Genomic DNA, 18,305 nt, shown 5'->3' with positions numbered 1-18,305 from the left:
GAACAACAATTGGTGTACATCAATATAAAACAGTTGTCTGTGCAGAAGATCAAAAGTTCACTTCCTGACATTTTGATCAAAAATTGGAAATGCCCTGAGGTCATAGACAGCTGCTGCCAGTAAGCACCTATAATCTTGAGCTAGATGAACAAATGGATTGACTCAAGTTTGTAGGCCTCACATGGTGTCATACATACTTTACAGATAAGTGATGTGATTTATTTTAAAATTAGTAAACTAAATTAAATGTCCTTGGTTCAAAGATGGATAGCCATTCCTATTTCAGGGGGGGCGGAAATCTCAATTTATTTTATTTCTAAAATGTATATTTTCTCTTTTTCTCCAAATGAACAAACTATTCCAGAAGATTCCCTGGGCAACTTAGTAATTGAGAACAAGAGAATTTAGGTCAGCGGTAAACAGTTTCTCAATATTCCCATAAGTAGAAATGAATCAGAAAACATGTGAAATATAATTAATAGCAATCAACCCATCAATAGCATGTAATTAACTACTGGAGTGTGTCAATGTGGAGGAGGGGTGGGTTTGCCATGGCTTGTAGAGTTTAAGTCAAGCTAAGTTGTCGATCAACAAGAAAATCAGGACTGAAAACAGATGATCAGTTGGCATTCAGGTGTGGAACTTACACAAGGATGCAATAGATCATTGTGATATTTCTCATCTATTGCATGACCAGCACCAAACCCATAAATTATTACAAGAAGAAAGTGAGGAATCAAAGTTAATGGTTTGCTATGCCAATAATCATAAAATTTAACTCTATGATCTCCAAATATTGTCAGCAAAGACTCCTATGAAATTTTGGGGAATTGCTTCCAGTAAACCAAGAGAAAAGTGAGCTACGTGTTAAGTGATCTCATTGATATCAGACAGATTTTTATTATCTGAAATTTATCTTTATTCATTATTAAGAATATGCTTTGTTTTGTGCCTAGATTCACCCTTGACAACTCATAGACCATCAAGTTGATTGTCAGTAATGATGGCAGACCACCAAACCATATGCATTTTTTTTTTGCCATTCCTGGCTCCTGCAAGTGAAATTTTTTTAAGCTAGGAACATTACTACTTCGTTGGGGCTAGGACACAGCCTTTCCTCATGTCTTAAGTGTTATTTTACATTTCCAAGTTTTCTTGATTGGAAAACCATCTCAATACCAATTTCACCAAATAGCTTCCTTGATAGTGAGATGATTCTAAAAATCAGTTTGGGTTAGAAAGTGAACAAAGGACAATGTATTGTGGACAGATAATTTAGATCAATGTTAAAAGAATCAAAATAAATTAATATGGCTGTCTCAAGGTTCCAAGGAATACACTGAGGCCATTTTTAGGCTTCAGTGTTGCTAATGGCAGTTAAACACCCCTTCTCTCTCCTGGAAAGAAGAACCATGCTTGGATAGAAGAACCACCAACTTCTTGCAGAAGAGCCAAAAGACACTAGAATTCTTAGGTTTCCAGAGCTGCAATCTTTTGGAGCTGGGGAAGTTTGGAATTTGGATGGGGAAGAAAACACTAAACTCATGAGGGCTGAGTACGAGTGATGCGGTTAAAAAAAAATCAGAAAGGCAGATGAGATTGTAATGGACCACCCTGAAGCCAGCCATGGCTTCCTGGTTGGAAGATAAACTTGGAGTGGATTACATGGCAAAATAAAGTAGCTATTGAAACCTGAACAAACAGAGCTAGACGAATCTTCTTTTTCCTAATCCCCTATAACTGCCACCATTTCTCACATTTCCAGCTTAACAGAAAGTGTTAGTATTGGAATGGAGCAATAGGGATGGTGCCCAAGCTCTTCTTTTCTCATGGGTGTGTATTTATTCCAGCTTCCCAAGTTTTGAAGGCTCTCCACATTGGGAGTTGCTTATGAGAGGTGAAGTGACTGGCTTATAATCTGACCCATGAAAAATCTGCCCATCTATTTCGGGGGTGTCCTGTTTACTTGGGGACAGGGAGCAGTTGTCTCTTTTGAGAAAGTGCAGTTCTCCACTCTCTCTGCTGTGACTTTGACTTCGGTCCTGAAGGCTCTCCTTACATCTTTTCCCAATGAGATAGAAAGCTTCCAGGAGGCTAAGTAGGACACAAACACAGGCAGTAATAATCATGAACAAAGTGAAGATGTTCTTTTCTGTTGGCCTGGCTATGTAGCAGTCAACTAGGTTAGGGCAAGGTGCGAGAGAGCATTTGACTAGAGTAGGAAGCTTGTAGTTTGGGTACACATGGTAAAAGATAAACAGGAACACAATGTCCACCGTAGCTTTGAAGAGAAGACTGAAGAGGTAGGTCCACCATAACCCTCCACGCTTCTTGCCTGGAGGATAACGTGGTCTGAAGTGATTCCCAGATTTCTGTAGACGTTTCTTCAATTTGGCTTGCCGATAGGCTACATGCATAACAACCAACAGGGAAGGACAGGTGACAAGGATGAGTTGCAGGGCCCAGAGTCGGATGTGAGAGATTGGAAAGTAAAGGTCATAACAGACATTGGGACAACCTGGCTGCTCAGTGTTGCAGTCAAAGTCCTTATTGTCATCTCCCCAGACTTTCTCTGCTGCCACTAAGTAGACTAGAAGCCGAAAGATGAAGACAACAGAGAGCCAAATACGCCCAAACGCTGTGGAGTATTTGTTCACTCCCCCCAAGAGGTCTTCCAAACCAGACCAATTCATCTTAATTTCTTAATTTCTTTTAGCAGAGTCTGAAAAGAGAAATACAGTGTGGTTAGAAAGTTTTGATCTCATTAACATGATCTAGGTTAGCTTCTTGAATCACATGATCTCCAGACTTGTTGAGTTTCAACCCTCATATATAGCTATGGAAGTGGGGTTCAGGCTGAGTTTCTCTTCTTCAATCCATTTTGCCCATCAACCTTTTTATTTGATGGGCTTGGTGTCTTTCTCACTCTCAGTCTTCTAGATTTGATCATCTACCTTGAAGCCAACTGAGAAGAAAAAAGAAGCAATACTGCTGGAACTTTCTTCTATTTAAAATGTGAACAGCTTACCCTTCTCCATATAATATGTAGTACCATCCATATTAGGGCTAGAAAAACCAGCACTCCATTGGCCATGCTGGGAAAATCTTGGAAACTGCAGGACTACACACATCAACCAGGTGATAGGTTGGAGATGGTTGCTATTCAGGCCTCAAGAACTTAGACTTAGAATAACTTTATTGTCATTTTAAATGTACACTAATCAGCATACATTAAAATGAAATAAAATTTCATTGCACAATGCTCTCTAAGGGTCATTACCTCCAATATACACTGCATAAACATATAAATAAATAAATAAATAAACCCATACAACATACTCTATATATTATATGTCACAGAGAAACAACATAGCAGACTGGTTTCGATATATATACATGTACATGGCAACTTGTCTTTTCAAATTTGTAGTTCCTTCAGATAATGTTTGGGATATTAATCCATTTTAACATATCTATATCACTTTAACCTAACATAGCCCTCCCCTTCTTTTGTTTTTGGGTTATGTGAAAATGATGACAAATAATGATATTGATATCATAACACAAATCCTGAGTAATATTTGGTGTTAACAAATGGAGCCATTTATTACAGCTGATATAATGGTACGTGGGAGTGATCCTGGGAGACAGCACAGTGAGACACAGCCAATAGATCAGCCAAAGTCTGATAAAAGGCAGCTTAGCTTGCAGCAGGAATGTGGATGGGGAGAGAAGCTCAGAAGGGACCCTCCCTAGTTTGTTGGGCTGTACTGTAAGGGAAGCGGTGGCTCAATGGCTAAGACGCTGAGCTTGTCGATCAGAAAGGTCAACAGTTCAGCAGTTTGAATCCCTAGCACTGCATAACGGAGTGAGCTCCCGTTACTTTTCCCAGCTTCTGACAACCTAGCAGTTCAAAAGTATGTAAAAATGCAAGTAGAAAAATAGGGACCACTTTGGTGGGAAGGTAACAGCATTCCCTACACCTTAGGCATTTAGTCATGCCAACCACATGACCACGGAGACATCTTCGGACAACGCTGGCTCTTTGGCTTTGTAATGGAAATGAGCACCACCCCTTAGAGCTGGAAACGACTAGCATGTATGTGGGAGGGGAACCTTTTCCTTTACTTAAAGGGGACTGTGCGGGGAAGAAATGTACCTTCATATTTGCAAGATTCTGTTAATGTAACCTTACAATAAAGTAGAATTAGTTGATTTGGTTGTGTTTCCTGTTTGATATACTCTGTAAGGCTGACAGCTACTGATTGGGATTAGTTTGGAATTGGGAAAGTTTAGAAAACCTCATTCTATTTATGACTTGGGTTCAGTTTCCCTTTGGAACTGAATGCAATTACAATAATATTGACTACTTTTGCTGATTATCCCTATTTGCAATTTCTCATATTTTCAAGTGTAGTTCAGCAAGCAAGCAAGCAAACATACAAAATTCTAAAGCATCCTGAACCCAAGTCTTGCTAAGGGAAGGAAGAATCCTTATTTTTAAAAAAAAATCCAATGTTTTAGAATCTATACATGTCCAGACACTGAGAAGAAGGACTTGGATATCTAATTAGTTTTCTCTGGTTAATATTCTGAATTTCTGGAATGAAAGGCTTTTTTGCAACAATTTGGGGGAACGACTGCTGCTGTCTGAAATCATCAAATAACCATCCAGCTGGGGTCACTCCTAAAAGTCTGCAGTTAGTGAAGCAAAATAAAGGCATGTCAGAAGCCTGGAGAGAAAGAACTTCATCAGAAACTTGCCAAGTGACTTTGAAATGTAGAGAGGGGATGACAAGGGAAAGAATCTTAATTAGGCCTTGAGAGAGTATTATGTTCCTTTTTCCTCTTAAAGACCTCTTCTAGTAAGGTAAATTGGCTGAGAAGACTGAACAAACTTAATATTTGAAACAACAACCCAAGGGTTCAGGAACCAGGCAAAGGTGTTTCATCTTCAATCCTCCTAACCAGTCAAGCTTTACTAATTCATCATAGACCACACATTCCTAAGGCTGTATTGGAAGAGATGATGGCATTTCTGTCTTAGTATTTTGCTTCTCAAAATGTACATTCTTGGACTTTCACTGAAAAAGAGTCTTCTTGATTTAGGGGAACTTTTGTTTTTTTAAAATGAGGAACTTATTCAGCTCTTGATGGCATTCCTGGGGCCTCTTCAGAATAAGACTATGATGCTAGGGCAAACAATATATTATGTTTTCCACTGATGTGCAATATGAGGGGGATTTCCCCTAAGGGGAATGCATGTAATTCCTGAATGTTCTAAGGCAGGGATCTATGGAGATTCTCAGTCATCCAGGTCTTGGGTGCTTTTCTCAAGAGGCAACTGGACTATCTTGTTTTTCTTTGAATACATTTCACTTTCAATTCAGCAGCCCATCTGCATTTAAAAGATAAAGTCCACTCTTTTGAAGACAGTAAAGTCCACATTCTGGACAGAGTGGACTGCTGGTTGAAAGAGAGGTTAAAGAGGCCATCTATGTCAAAATTGAACAGCCCTCTCTCAACGGAGGAGGAGGGATATGACATTATCTATCTCCAGTCTACAACACAGTCCTTTCAGCAGTTCCAGGAAGGTTCCACACTCATTTGCACTACTCAGGTGACCCTGAAAAAACAACTAAATCTCCAGGTGACCTTAATAACCTGCTAAAAGAATGCAAATGACCAGCTGTCTGCAAGGAGTATAAATTTTTCCATTCCCCACCATCCAGTCAGAGCTGAAGAAACTTTTTGGATGAGAAGCAAAATGTCTTCAAAGAAAAACAAGGAAGTCCAGTTGCCTCTTGAAAAAAGCACCTTTGAGTGAGATAGGGATCCTTAACCCCTGGACCATGACCTGTTGGGAAGCAGACCACAAAAGTGGCAGGTGAGCATGAAAAACTTCATTTGCACATGCATGAGATTTAGGTTGCATGCATGAACCCCCACTCTGCCCCCAAACCACTATAGCCATCACTACCGGTCTGCAGAACCAAAAAAGTTGGGGACCTCTGTTCGAATACTTAGGAAATGTTCTAAGAGTAAGAACAGTTAAATAGTGGAACCAATTATTAACAGAGTGGTGTAGACTTCTCATTAGATGTGTTCAGACAGTCTCTTGCTGTGATATTTTAATCATAATTCTGGTACTATGTTGAGGTTTGGAATCCATGCTCTGCCCAGCCCCTTCTAACTTTATGATTCTATGCCGTCTGTAACCCCATTACTCAGAGTGGTATAATATTTCTAGATCTGAAAACAACATTAAAGCTCAGATTTCCTATTAGGAAAAATCTCCTAGAAGGAATACTCTAATTAAGTCTGTTTTGAGGGAATTTAATTAAATGTGGGAAGCCCTGGGAGGCTGCAGACCTACAAAAGACTGAAGACAGAACATTCACATCCACAAAAACTTTTTACTACAGTATTTCATTCCTAACTTACATTCTACCTACAAGATTTTCACTGGGTTTTTCTTCCGTGCAGAGAGAAATTTCAGAATTTAATTCTCTTTCATCAGTTGAATGGAAACTGGTAGAGAAAAATCCCAGGGGGCTTTTTGAACATTATCATATATCACTTGCTTATATAAGGACTAACTTTAAAAAGAAAAAAGGAATCTAATCTACAGCAGCTAATAAAACAACGTGGCAGGAAGGAAGGATGACTCACAATGTCTGATCCTTCAGATCAGCAAACCCACCAACTTCTGTCATTTCAACCTTTCCACAGGGAGTGAATCAAATAAATAAGTTCCTCTCCATATATATTTCCTTCCTCTTCCTTGAGCCAAGAGGCAAAACAGTAAGAATAAGAAATTAATTTTGCAAAAGAGAGCTTTAACTTCCATATTCAGAAGTCAAAAAGCAATAGAAAGTGGTGCAAGGAGCAGCTGAGGTTACAATGTGTGCTGGACAAATGAATGTTACAGGATCAGGATAGCTTTGGAGAACAGTTGAAAGCTCTCTTATTTTAAAATCATGCTCATTAAAGAAAGGGAGAGAAAATGGAAGGAGTGGGATCCTTGGTGCTCTCTGAGCTTGGTTGCTTTCTTGCAGAGTTTCATTACCAAACTAGGTAATAGTTCATCAGTTCTAGAAGGGAGTAGGGTTTTCCCTCTGTTTATATACCACGGCTTACCCTATCAGTGTTGGTGGGTATGTTGTTAGTGGTTTCTTATTTAGGCTGTTCTTGACTGAATTTTTTTTTGTCTGAGTTGGCATTTCCTTGATTGGGATATTGGGTAGTTAAATAGATGTTAATCTGGGCTTTGAGACAATCTGGGACAAAAGCAAGGAACGTTTGGCCTGGAAGTGTTGTCTTCCTGATGATCCTCTGTGAAGCTGTCCTAAGCACCTAAGAAAGACTCAACAATCACTCACTCACTCAATCAATCAAAATCAATCAGAATAGAGCTGGAAGGGATCTTGGACATCTTATTAAAAAACATTTAAAACATATTTTAAAACATTCTTATTAAAAACAAACAAACAAATACATATAGCTAAGCATTTGGTTTGTCTTGTAGGGCATCCAAACTACTAGACATGATAGAATGTTGCCCTCTCAACTGTTCCTGTTTGGTTGTCTAGAATTGGAAAGAAATGTGTGTCAGGGATCCGGTAGTTACCCCCATTTAAATCATGAGTCTCTAGCCAGATTTTCAAAGCTCAAAGAAGATTTATTAGGAGAAGACATGCTGGTGCTGCCTGGATGATGCCGACTCTGAGTCACATCATTCATTGTCACCCTTAACCCTGGTTTCCCCCAACCCCCTGGGTGTATCATAATTCATATTCTTCAAAGGGACACATCCATAGCCAAGAGTCATCAATCATGCTCTCCAGTTAGGATTTTCATGGCAGAAACTTTGACCGCCTGGAAACTATCTGTGAAAACATTTATGGAATGCAGTTTTGATTTTGCAAGCTGTTAAACTACTCCCCCCTCCCTTTCTGCTGGCAACTCTAAAAGACCAGAGAAATATTTTATGAGTTGACAATATGGTGTTCTCCAAATCTTTGGGTTGATAATTTCTACATCAATTTTTAACTCCTATTGGTTGTTATTCAGAGCTATTATACTTTCTAACTCCTATTGGCTGGTATTCTCCACCCCACTCCCTCCAAATGCCTGGATTAGCTCGTCTAGCGATATAATTTTTATGTAAGAAGATCATTCTCTTTGAGAAGAACAGCCAAATGGCTTGATCGTGGCATGAATGGCCAAATAATGCACCACATTTGATTATACTCATTTTGAAATCTCCCCCACTTCTAAAATGAAATTTATATGACAGTGATCCATTCAGGAAACTTGCAAACAGAATAATACCCATTTAAAATTATTGTGTAGGGGAAAAAGATTTGTATTTGAAAGAATTGCATACAAAAAGCATATATTAGGCATAACTGTGTACAAAAATACATATGTTAGGGAAAATTGCATTTAGACGTGCATCTGTCAAAGAAACCTGCAAAGGATGGATGTAATGAAAAGCTGTGCACAATTTATGAGAGTATTAAAAACGTAGAAATTTGGTGGAATGAATAAATACATGGCTTTCTTATGTACAAATTGGATTTACGCTGACTCACCCATAACTGCTTCCATGACTCTCCTACCATAATGAGTTAAGGCACCAGGCTAAAAACTGGGAGATTATGAGTTCTAGTTCTTCCTTGGGTATGAAAACTTGCTCGGTGACCCAATCAACCTCAGAGGGTTGTTGTTGTGGAGAATATAGGAAGAGAAAGGAATATTACATCTGTTTGCTGCCTTGAGTTATTTATAAAAATAATATTTATAAACATGATATGAATTAACTCATTAATTAAAATAATGCTTTGTAGTTATGGGAATTGTTGCCTAATTTATCTGGAGTGCATCAGTTGGGGACAGATGTTCTATATCATAATAATGATATGGCATGTTGACATCTAATTTATATTTTTTATAGGGCTTGTTTAGAATTTAAATGAAACTACTAAGAGACAAGCATCTTTTGAATTGTATAATTCACTTTTTTCCCCCAATAATGGTCAGCTAGATGTCACTGTGGAGCTTATATGTGTGGTAACAATCACCATATCCACTGTGTAGTCCTAATGTCTTTCAAAGCAGCTGTAATTGTACAAAAAAAGATACAACAATGGCATTTTTGGAAATCCATGAAAATCTCCCATTATGTGTTTTTAATTGCAACTACTTGTTACAAAGCTGGATCCAGTTGGTTATGGAGCATAACCAGCTCAACTATATTAGTGGGGGTCTCAGCACATGAATAGAACTGATAGCAAGTGGTGCATCATAAAGGACATAAGGAAATTAACTCTTACAACCAAAATAGTTAATGTGGTGCCACCCAGTTCCAGGAATGTATCTACTTGCCTACATAAAAGCAGGTTATTCCTAGGACGTGTGTAGGTTATTCCTAGGACTCATTCTTTGCATTGACGTTTGTTTTCTTCTCTATCCAAATACCTGTGATACCAATATAATTTATTTTCTGGAATGCTCCACGCATGGAAACCTTGTGAAGTTTTAAGGATGTATATCATATCGATAAGGTACAAGTTTAGCTACTTTTCATATATGGGAAGATAGCAATTAAATCAATGACAAGATTTTCTTTCTTGCTGACTTGTTTTTTTTTTTTTAGCACTAGGTGCAATTCACCACCAAATTTGTGGAGAAACTGACTGGATCATTCTCTGATCTTCAGACAAAGGAGAAGTTCTCCAAAATGTCTTAAGAGCAGATGAAAAACTCCAAAGAAAGGAGAGAGCTTGAGATTTCCTTTTCTGGGATTGAAATGAAGCTTGGGCATTCAGGGACGCTACAGAGAGATGGAGAGAGAGTTGCAGAAAAAAAGGAGATAACAATCACACCAATCTCTTGCCAATTTGTTATGAAATAAGTATAAAGACTTCTGAGTTCTCATAGAAGAAAATATTTGTAGCTCAGAGTTGAATTGTGGACTCTTTGATGTTCTCTGAGTTTGGTTTCTTTCAGATGTTTCATTACCCAACTAGGTAACATCATCAGAGCTAGAAGGGAGTGAGGTTTGTTCTCTATTTTTGTACAATGGGCTTGTCCTGTCAGTGTTGGTGGGATGTTTTTGGTGGTTCCTTGCTTAGGCTGTTGTTTACTATTAGCTTATTTGTCTGCATTGGTTTTACTATTTGTACTTGTTTTACTGAATTAACAATAAACAACAGCCTAAGCAAGGAACCAACAAGAACTCTCCCATCCACTAACAGGGAAAGTCACTAGTGTGTTAAACACAGAGGAAACCCTTCTAGCACTGATAATGTTACCTAGTTGGGTAATGAAATGTCCGCAAGAAAACAACAATGCTCAGAGAGCACCAAGGACTGTCAAATGGCTGTCCAATCTCTTCTTGAAAACCTCCAGTGATGGAGCACCCTCAACTTTGCAGACAAGCCATTCCACTGACTAATTGTTCTAACTGTCCAGAAATTTCTCCTTTGTCCTAGGTTGGATCTCTTTTGAATGAGCTTCCACCCCTTACTTCTTGTCCTGCCCTCTGATGCTATGGAGAATAGGTCAACCCCTCTTTTCTGTGACAGCCCATCAAGTACCGAAAAAGTGCTTTTCATTTCGCCCCTAGTCCTTTTCTTCATTAGACTGGACATATCTAGTTCCCTCAATTGTTCATCATACTTAGAGTGTTCTGTCTCTTCTGTCCAGGGGTGGGTTTCAAAAAGTTTTCCGACTGGTTTGGTGTGAGCACGTGCTTTGCACGTGCTTTACACATGCACAGCATCTGCAACTCAACTTTTGCTGCAGGCCCTATGTGCAAAACAGCTGATGCAAGGCAATCAGCTGTGCCGCGTGAAGCAGCTGAAGTTGAAAAGCAGGAAATAAAGGTCAGTATAGAGCCGGGACAGGTGAGAGTGATCACTGGAGTGAACCAGTTCACTCACAGATGATTGTCAGAGCTACCGGTTCAGCAAACCAGGCCGAACCGGTCGAATACAACCACTGCTTCTGTCTCTTCCTTCTCTCCTTCATGATGTTTATTTTCTGTTCCTTGTAACCAGAGGTGTAAGGAAATGGAATATCATTGTCCACTGCTTTCCTTCTGGTCTGAAAAATGAATTAAGCTCAACAGATGCGGACAAGCAGAGGAGAAATAATAGATTAGAAGATGCCCTCACTGAAGCTCACAGAAACTTCTTTTCCAATGCCCTCTTAGAGATGGTCCAAGTCATTTTGCTACATTTGGAGAGGAACAAAATGGCACAGATTCTCTTGATCCATCAGTAGAAAATGAGAAGAATTTTATTTTGGTTTCAGGGAGAGATTCACTTTTTAAAAAAATCTTACCAAAGGTAATACCAGTTTGGGAGTTCAGGACAGACGGGAATCTCCTTGTGTCTCAGTTCACTGAAAGGAAATGGCTAGCAAGTTCAAGAGGAATAGCTGGTAAGTCCTGTTGCTTACCCACAGGATCTGATGCCCAAGGCCACTGCCTCATTCTGTTTAATGGAAGGGTTGGCGCAGGCTATTCCTCCTAAACGAACTGACACATAATAATTAATCATCCGGTGGACTAGAAGTTATCATGGCTTGGATAGAAGACCTGCTCTCCATACTTCTTCCATGTCTTGGACCTGAGAATTGTTCCATTTTGGAAGAGGGTTCTTTTTATAAGGAAAAGTGTTGTAATTGGGTTATCATTTTTTCTACATACAGTATATGGTGGGTAATGGTAGTAGTTATTTTTAAATATTTGCAGTGCATTTGGGGAGTTGGGCAAGATAACAGAGGTGATATGAGCTCTGTATGTCAAGCCATAAACAAGAATAGATGTCCTTCAAAACACACAGGTGTAAGAATGCATATGCAAGAACCGTCTTCTCCCACTGATCATAGCTGATATTCTACAGAGCCTCTCTTTTGGACTTTTCCAGAAGTCTATTTAGATGAAGCATGTATGCAAAATTAAAAGCCAACTAAGTAGCAGCTGCCTTTCTGCTTATATAACAAATTAAATCATAAGTATTCTCATAGATAAAATTCAAAACATATGAACAGCTTTATCCCAAAAGGATGCACTCCAAAATTTGCAGGATTACAATTCCCAGCATATATTATTGTATAGTGTAATGTAGTGTAATATAATTCAGAGGTTGTCCTTGACTTGCAACCATTTGAAGTTATAATGGCACTGAGAACAGTAATTTATGACTGGTTCTTGCACAACCGTCACATTTCCACAGTCACATGATCAAAATCTCTGTGCTTGGCAACTGGGATGTATTCATAATAGTTGCAGCATCCCAAGGTCATATGATTTTTGGCTTTCCTAGCTGGCTTCCAACAATCGACGTCAATAAGGGAAATTGGATTCGTGTAGCAACTGGAGTGAATCACTTAGCAACCATGGCACAGAAGGAAATTGGGCACAACAACTGCCTTGCTTAGCAACAGGTATTCTGCTTCCAGTTGTGATCATAGGTTGAGGATTACTTACAGTATACACAATCCAGAATAGTAAAAAAATGTCTACAGCAAAGAAGACAACACTGCTGAAAGCAGGCTGGACTTTTAAACCCTTTCATATATGCATAAACCAAATTTAGAAAGTACAGTATCTCTAGGTCTGCATCTAGTAAACTTTTTGATTGCATTTTTTTTTTTAAAGAATGAGTACAAAAAAATTGTTGGTTTGAAAATCTCTTCTTAAAAAGACAGAGTGAGCATCTCACCCTGCTCGTTAAAAAGGAAAAAGAGACTACAAATCCCATTTTCCCCTGCTGAGAACATTGATCATATTCCTATTGCTAGGTGTTTTTCTTAGGCACAAATTAATTCTCTTCTCCTCTAATTTGTGTTCTGGGATTGGGGGGAAAATCCTTCATGGAGTCTGTCGTGAAAGATGCCAAAGATATTATTTCCATTCATTTCTAGAACCGATGCTCACTCGGTGGCCCATTGACCCATTGGAAGGGCAAATGCCCTATGTCAGAAGACTGTGTTAGGGATGAATTTCTATTATCCTCAAGATGAAATCCCAAATAAAGAGCTTTGAACCTCTTATTATTGTTCAGAACTATCATATCTGTAGCTGCTCATGACTGAAGCCACATGGACCATGGAATTTTGACTGTCTGAGTCTGGATCCAACCTTGATTTCAACTCAACTATAGCATTGTGGTGTAATCAAAATGTAATCAAATTAAACTTCAGTTCCCACTGAAACCATGATGCACCATTGTTGACACTGATTTAATGGCATGTCCTTTCTGGAAAAAGTACATGCTTCTGTCTAAACTCCACCTTTAAAAGGCCCTGCTGAAAAGTAGAAGAGTATGATTATATTTAATATTTGATTTTTTTCTCACTATAAATCAAATTGACTCTGATCTCTTTTGAAAGACTGTAACTCCCTCTTGAAATTTCCTTCATTTTAATACTTTGATTTTGTCTGCAGTTTCCCTGGGATCTGATACTCCAGAATTAAGAAGAGGTGCATAATGTTTTCTCACTCCTAAAACAGTCCCAGACCAACTGCAGAAACTCCCAAATCATTCCAAAGCCTTTGCTTAATTCATTCAAACCCGCAGACTGCCTCTCAGGTTTCTCGTGCAAGCCCAGACATTTGCCTTCCTGCTAAGTGATTCTTTTCAGCCACGTTTCGTTTCAAAGACCTAATCTGGATGGAGAATTTTACCAGAATTGCATCTATCAGTTTTAAAAACTGCATCCCCATATAATAAATAAATCCATATTTTTTTTCCAGACACCAGTCTCACTGCCGTAAGAACGTCAAAACATGTTTAGCTACACAGTCATTCAGCGGTATTCTTCTTCCCCCCTCCATTGTAATAAGGAAAAAAAAGGAACTTACTTGTTTTGGGAATCCTTCTCTTCTTCAGTGGCCTTTCCCAGGTCCCTCCATCTGCTACACTGAAATTCCCCTTTCTAGGCTGAAAGGCCATCAAAGTGTCAGAGATCCTTTTGGCATTCTTGGAGTGAAGAGGAGGACGACAACAAGGCGGTGGAAAAAAAGGAGGAAGAATATCCCAGCAGCAACATTCCAAGGGTGGAGTTGTATTGCAAGACAGCTTCCTAGCACACCCTGGCTTGTTAGCTTTGTGGTAGATGGTAGACGCTCGGCTCTCTTTCAGTTGAGTAATGCAGGCATACCAGTGAAGTATACAGAGCTCTGAATGTGCCCAAGTGATTTCACCACCATTTGTCAACGATGGTGTTGGTCCTTTGTGCTCAAGGGGTAACCTCCCCTTGGCTCTTATGGATGGAGAAAATAGGCATTGTAGGGCATCATATTATGGGGTGGAAAGTTGGGTATTTAAAGGCACTTGCGATGATGTCTTGGAGTGGGACCAAGCGGCTAGTTGGTGAGGCCTCCAAGACAATGTTACAGCATTGCCAAGGATTGCATCCAGGGCAGGGAAAGCAGGAATCGTGGAGACTCCAGTTGAGTATTGATACAAGCAGAAGGACAAGCTACCTTGATAACCTCCAGTATCTTTTTTTTCTTATTGAGGCCATTCGCCCCTACAGTTAAACAAAAGTTAAGACTTAATTTCTATGGCCTTAGAAAATACAGTAATATATTTTATTAATTTATATTTCATATTTCTAAACTGCCCAAAATTTTCACTGAGATTGGTTGTCCAAGATAGTCTAAGCCAAAAGTTATCAAAAGTAGAATAAAGAGCAGGCAAGCAAATATATAGTCCAAGTGGTTGGTTGGTTTGATTAAACAGCTCAAATTGTTTGACTAATGAAGTTCTAAAGAGCCCAGATTTATAAAGTCTGAAGACCTTACAATTACCTAGTAACTTATCTGCAGGGGGCGGGGGGGGGGGAACTTACAAAGTTTCAAGATCTGGTTCAATAAGATCCTGTCCAGTACTCCAATTAAAATTTTCTTCCAGATGTTTTGGAAGTGAAGGCAGGGTGTGTGGACCAAAGAGTGTAGGAAGTTAGCATCCACCCCTCTCCTAGAAAAATGAAATATCCTAGGAAATATTTAAAAAGGCAGAATATTTCCCCTAAAAAGAGTAGAACTCAGAAGCAGAAACTCCCCCCCCCCTTTGCTAATGGGCCATTAAGGCCTAGGCCAGAGTATTCTACATAATAAAGGCCTCTTCCCATCTCACCACTTGGCCTGGGAAGATTGTATCAGCCAAAACTCAGGTGAAGTCATGTGGTCCAGACAAAGCCTACAAAGTTAGTTAAGTCCCCCATCCCTGGGAGCCTGACAACCAATCAGAATACCAGCTCAAATTCAAATCAAATCAAATTCAAACAGAGGGTATAAAATCAGGCAGTCTCAGCATCTCAGCCCTTTCTTCTTTTTTCCTTCATCTTGAAGCATGTGATCATCCTTTTCACTTTGGAGCTCTAAGTCATGTGGTCCTGTCCACCATTAAACCATCTTTCCAAACAGCCTCCATGTTTCCAGCGTGTCAGATCCATGTATCTGCCATTCTTTGATGGAAGAAGAAGGGGAGGGGGGAAGTTGGTACAAGTAATCCTTTTGGATGTAACCTGAATATATTAAATCCTATATTGATTCTGTATAACTTGCATATGATATACAACTGGAGGAGTGGGGCCAGATGTCTAGAAACTTGTCACCTCTTGAAGAGATAACAAGATGAAAAGGAACCATAAACATTCCAGCTCTGGAAGACACTCCTGGGAACTCTCCTATGATACGTTCCCAGAGAAGGGGAGAGGGGAAATTAGTGTGTTGGTTCTTTGTTTGACTAAATCCACATCTAAATAAGGGGAGGGATTCTAATTTCCTTTATCTATGACTGTATACCTGGGGATATCTTAGACTCTGCTTTGCCTAGGGTTGATATAAAATCCCTTACAATAAAGGATTCCTTTTGAAACACCTGGTTTTCAGAAGTTCATTCTTTTTGATTGAAGGGAAAAAGTCCAATGCCTACACAGTGTCTTTTTCCCCACTTGGAACTGAACCCAGAAGGATGTTTCTTCCAACAATAGAAAGCCAAATTGTGAAAGACAATCTGCTTTTATGTCCTTAACACATCCATAATGACGTTCAGTGAGTACCCATCATTTTGTTTCTCCCTTATATACTGGTCTCCCAAGCTAAACGGGTCGGAAACAGCCTAATATAGAGACCAAAGAATAGCAAAAACAGATATTAAACCGCCCGCACATTAAACCAGATGACCATTTCACAGGCCTATTGCCCAGTTGAAATCTGTCATGGCTTAGCCAAATTGCCCTGGATGGATTCTGCTCATATCCACCATTCTTTTTCACTCATTGATTCATAGGCAATTATGGGATATCTTCACACTTCAAAGAAACTGCACATTAAGCCCGGTTTTGTGGGGGGGGAGGGGTCCCTGATACTTACGTTTCAAAAACACTGTGAAGCCCCACTGGCTTTCCCTATAATCAAACAATCCGATTATGAGGCAAGGCATCGCTTGGATTGCCCCTTCTCCCCCAACCTCCATCTGTGTAAGGGTGAACTGCCCTGAAAGAGAAAAAAAATGCTAAGTGAAACCACCAAGATCCCAGCTTAGGCATGCAGGTGCTTGCAGTGAAAAGGAGAAAAAATGTTTAAACACCTGCAAGTTGGCACACAAGTTTCAAATGAAAGAAGTATAGGAAAAAAAAATGCCAGTGCAGTTAGAAGCAGATTGTATTACAAGCCAAGTACTAATAGGATAAAGGTAAAAAGGGGAAGGCTGAGTAAGGAGCAGCAGCAGCAGCAGCAACAACAACAACAAAAATAGAACAGTGAGAAAACTTTGTGAGGTACAGAGTCTGTAAATAATCTTCTCTTTTCTGACAGCAAATTATTTTTGTCACTTTTTAATCAAAACTAAAAAGAACCTACAGCAAAATACCATGATAAAAAATTATAAAAACTTAGAATCAGCATCTTTTCTTAGTATTCCCATATGTTGAGTTCAAATGTGTTTTGTTTGGGATGCCAACCTGAAAAGAAAATGGAAATGGATTTTACCTGACATAGCAGTGAATCAGAATACAGCTGGAAGGAACCCTGGAGGTCTTCTAGTCCAACCTCCTGCTCAAGCAGAAGATCCTGTACCATTTCAGACAGTCTTTTCTTAAAAACCTCCAGTGATGAAGCATGCACAATTTCTAGAGGCAAGCTGTTCCACTGGTTAATTGTCCTCACCATTAGGAAGTTTCTCCTTAATTCCAGGTTGCTTCTTCCCTTGATTAGTTTCCATCCGTTGTTTCTTGTTCTGCCCTCTGGTGCTTTGGAAAATAAATTACCCTCCTCTTTGTGGCAGCCTCTCAAATACTGGAATACTACTATCATGTCCCCACTAGTCCTTTTTTCCCTCTAGACTAGCTATACCCCAAATCCTGTAACCATTCTTCATATGCTTTACTCTGCAGGCCTTTAATCATTTTTGTTGCTCTTATTTGCACTTTTTCCAAAGTTTCAACATCTATGGAAAAAGTGCAAAGTGTGTAAAAAAGCAAAGTGAAAAATTCAAGCTAGTGTGACAGGCTTACATTACAATTAACAATTCTCTTCCTAATGTTTAACTACGATTTACTGAATACTTTTAATTTTTTGAAATTTCATTATACTTATTATTTATTTCATATTTTTAAGTTAAACAGAGATTATGCTAGGTCACTATAGATAGACACATAGAGGCGAACACTTCTATGTATAAAGTCTTGTAAATATACAGGTGGCAAAACCACATTTCTTGAATTTTTTAAAGCATGCATAACTACTCCAATAATTATATAAAACAGGAGTGTCCAACCTTAGGAACTTTAAGACCCGTGGACTTTAACTCCCAAAATTCCCCAGCCAGTCATGCGTGGGGAATTCTGGGAGCTGAAGTGCACTGGTCTTAAAGTTGTCAAAGTTGGATGCCCCTGGTGTAGAATATCCGTCCATCCGTCCATCCATCCTACAAAAGCATACGAAGTGAAATCTGGAATGTTGAATTTGCAGCTAAAATGAATATTCCTAAAAAGCCATTCAGTGCAACATCACTTATTGATTTATTTTTCTATAGGAAGTATTATTTCCTAGGACCGCACACTCTGAATACTAAAATAGATTTTTTCTTTTAGCTGAAGCCTGAAAAAGCTCCTCTCCTTCATGTTGTTCATAAGAGGAAAAGGAGTTTACAAAAAGTCAAGGATGCTGCTGCAACTATCACTCTATGAGGGAGATGGGTGGTCTCTAAATACGATATGTAAATAAAAATAAATTATTGAAGTCCTTTCCTTTTTTATGTCAGTGGATGTTCAAACAA

The 18,305-nt window shown here is 39.1% G+C and overlaps 1 protein-coding gene across 1 annotated transcript; it reads right to left on the bottom strand.

Moving 5' to 3' along the window:
- Positions 1 to 1,111: 1,111 nt before the first annotated feature.
- On the bottom strand, positions 1,112 to 14,000 carry LOC113437596 (gap junction beta-5 protein-like). Its single transcript, XM_026702683.2, has 2 exons — positions 13,880 to 14,000; positions 1,112 to 2,722 (listed from the first exon to the last, which is right to left on the bottom strand). The coding sequence occupies exon 2, from the start codon at positions 2,691 to 2,693 to the stop codon at positions 1,842 to 1,844; it is 852 nt and encodes a 283-aa protein (XP_026558468.1). The 5' UTR covers positions 2,694 to 2,722; positions 13,880 to 14,000; the 3' UTR covers positions 1,112 to 1,841.
- Between the last annotated feature and the right edge of the window lie 4,305 nt (positions 14,001 to 18,305).

Source organism: Pseudonaja textilis, chromosome 10, assembly GCF_049901715.1.
Source record: "Pseudonaja textilis isolate UNSWEBS1 chromosome 10, rPseTex1.2, whole genome shotgun sequence".
Lineage (NCBI taxonomy): Eukaryota > Metazoa > Chordata > Lepidosauria > Squamata > Elapidae > Pseudonaja > Pseudonaja textilis.
Note: the sequence above shows the minus strand (reverse complement) of the source record. Positions and strands in the feature narration are given on the sequence as shown.

Coding starts and splice junctions, on each gene's coding strand:
- LOC113437596 (XM_026702683.2), bottom strand. CDS start 2,693: ATGAATTGGTCTGGTTTGGAAGACCTCTTGGGGGGAGTGAACAAATAC.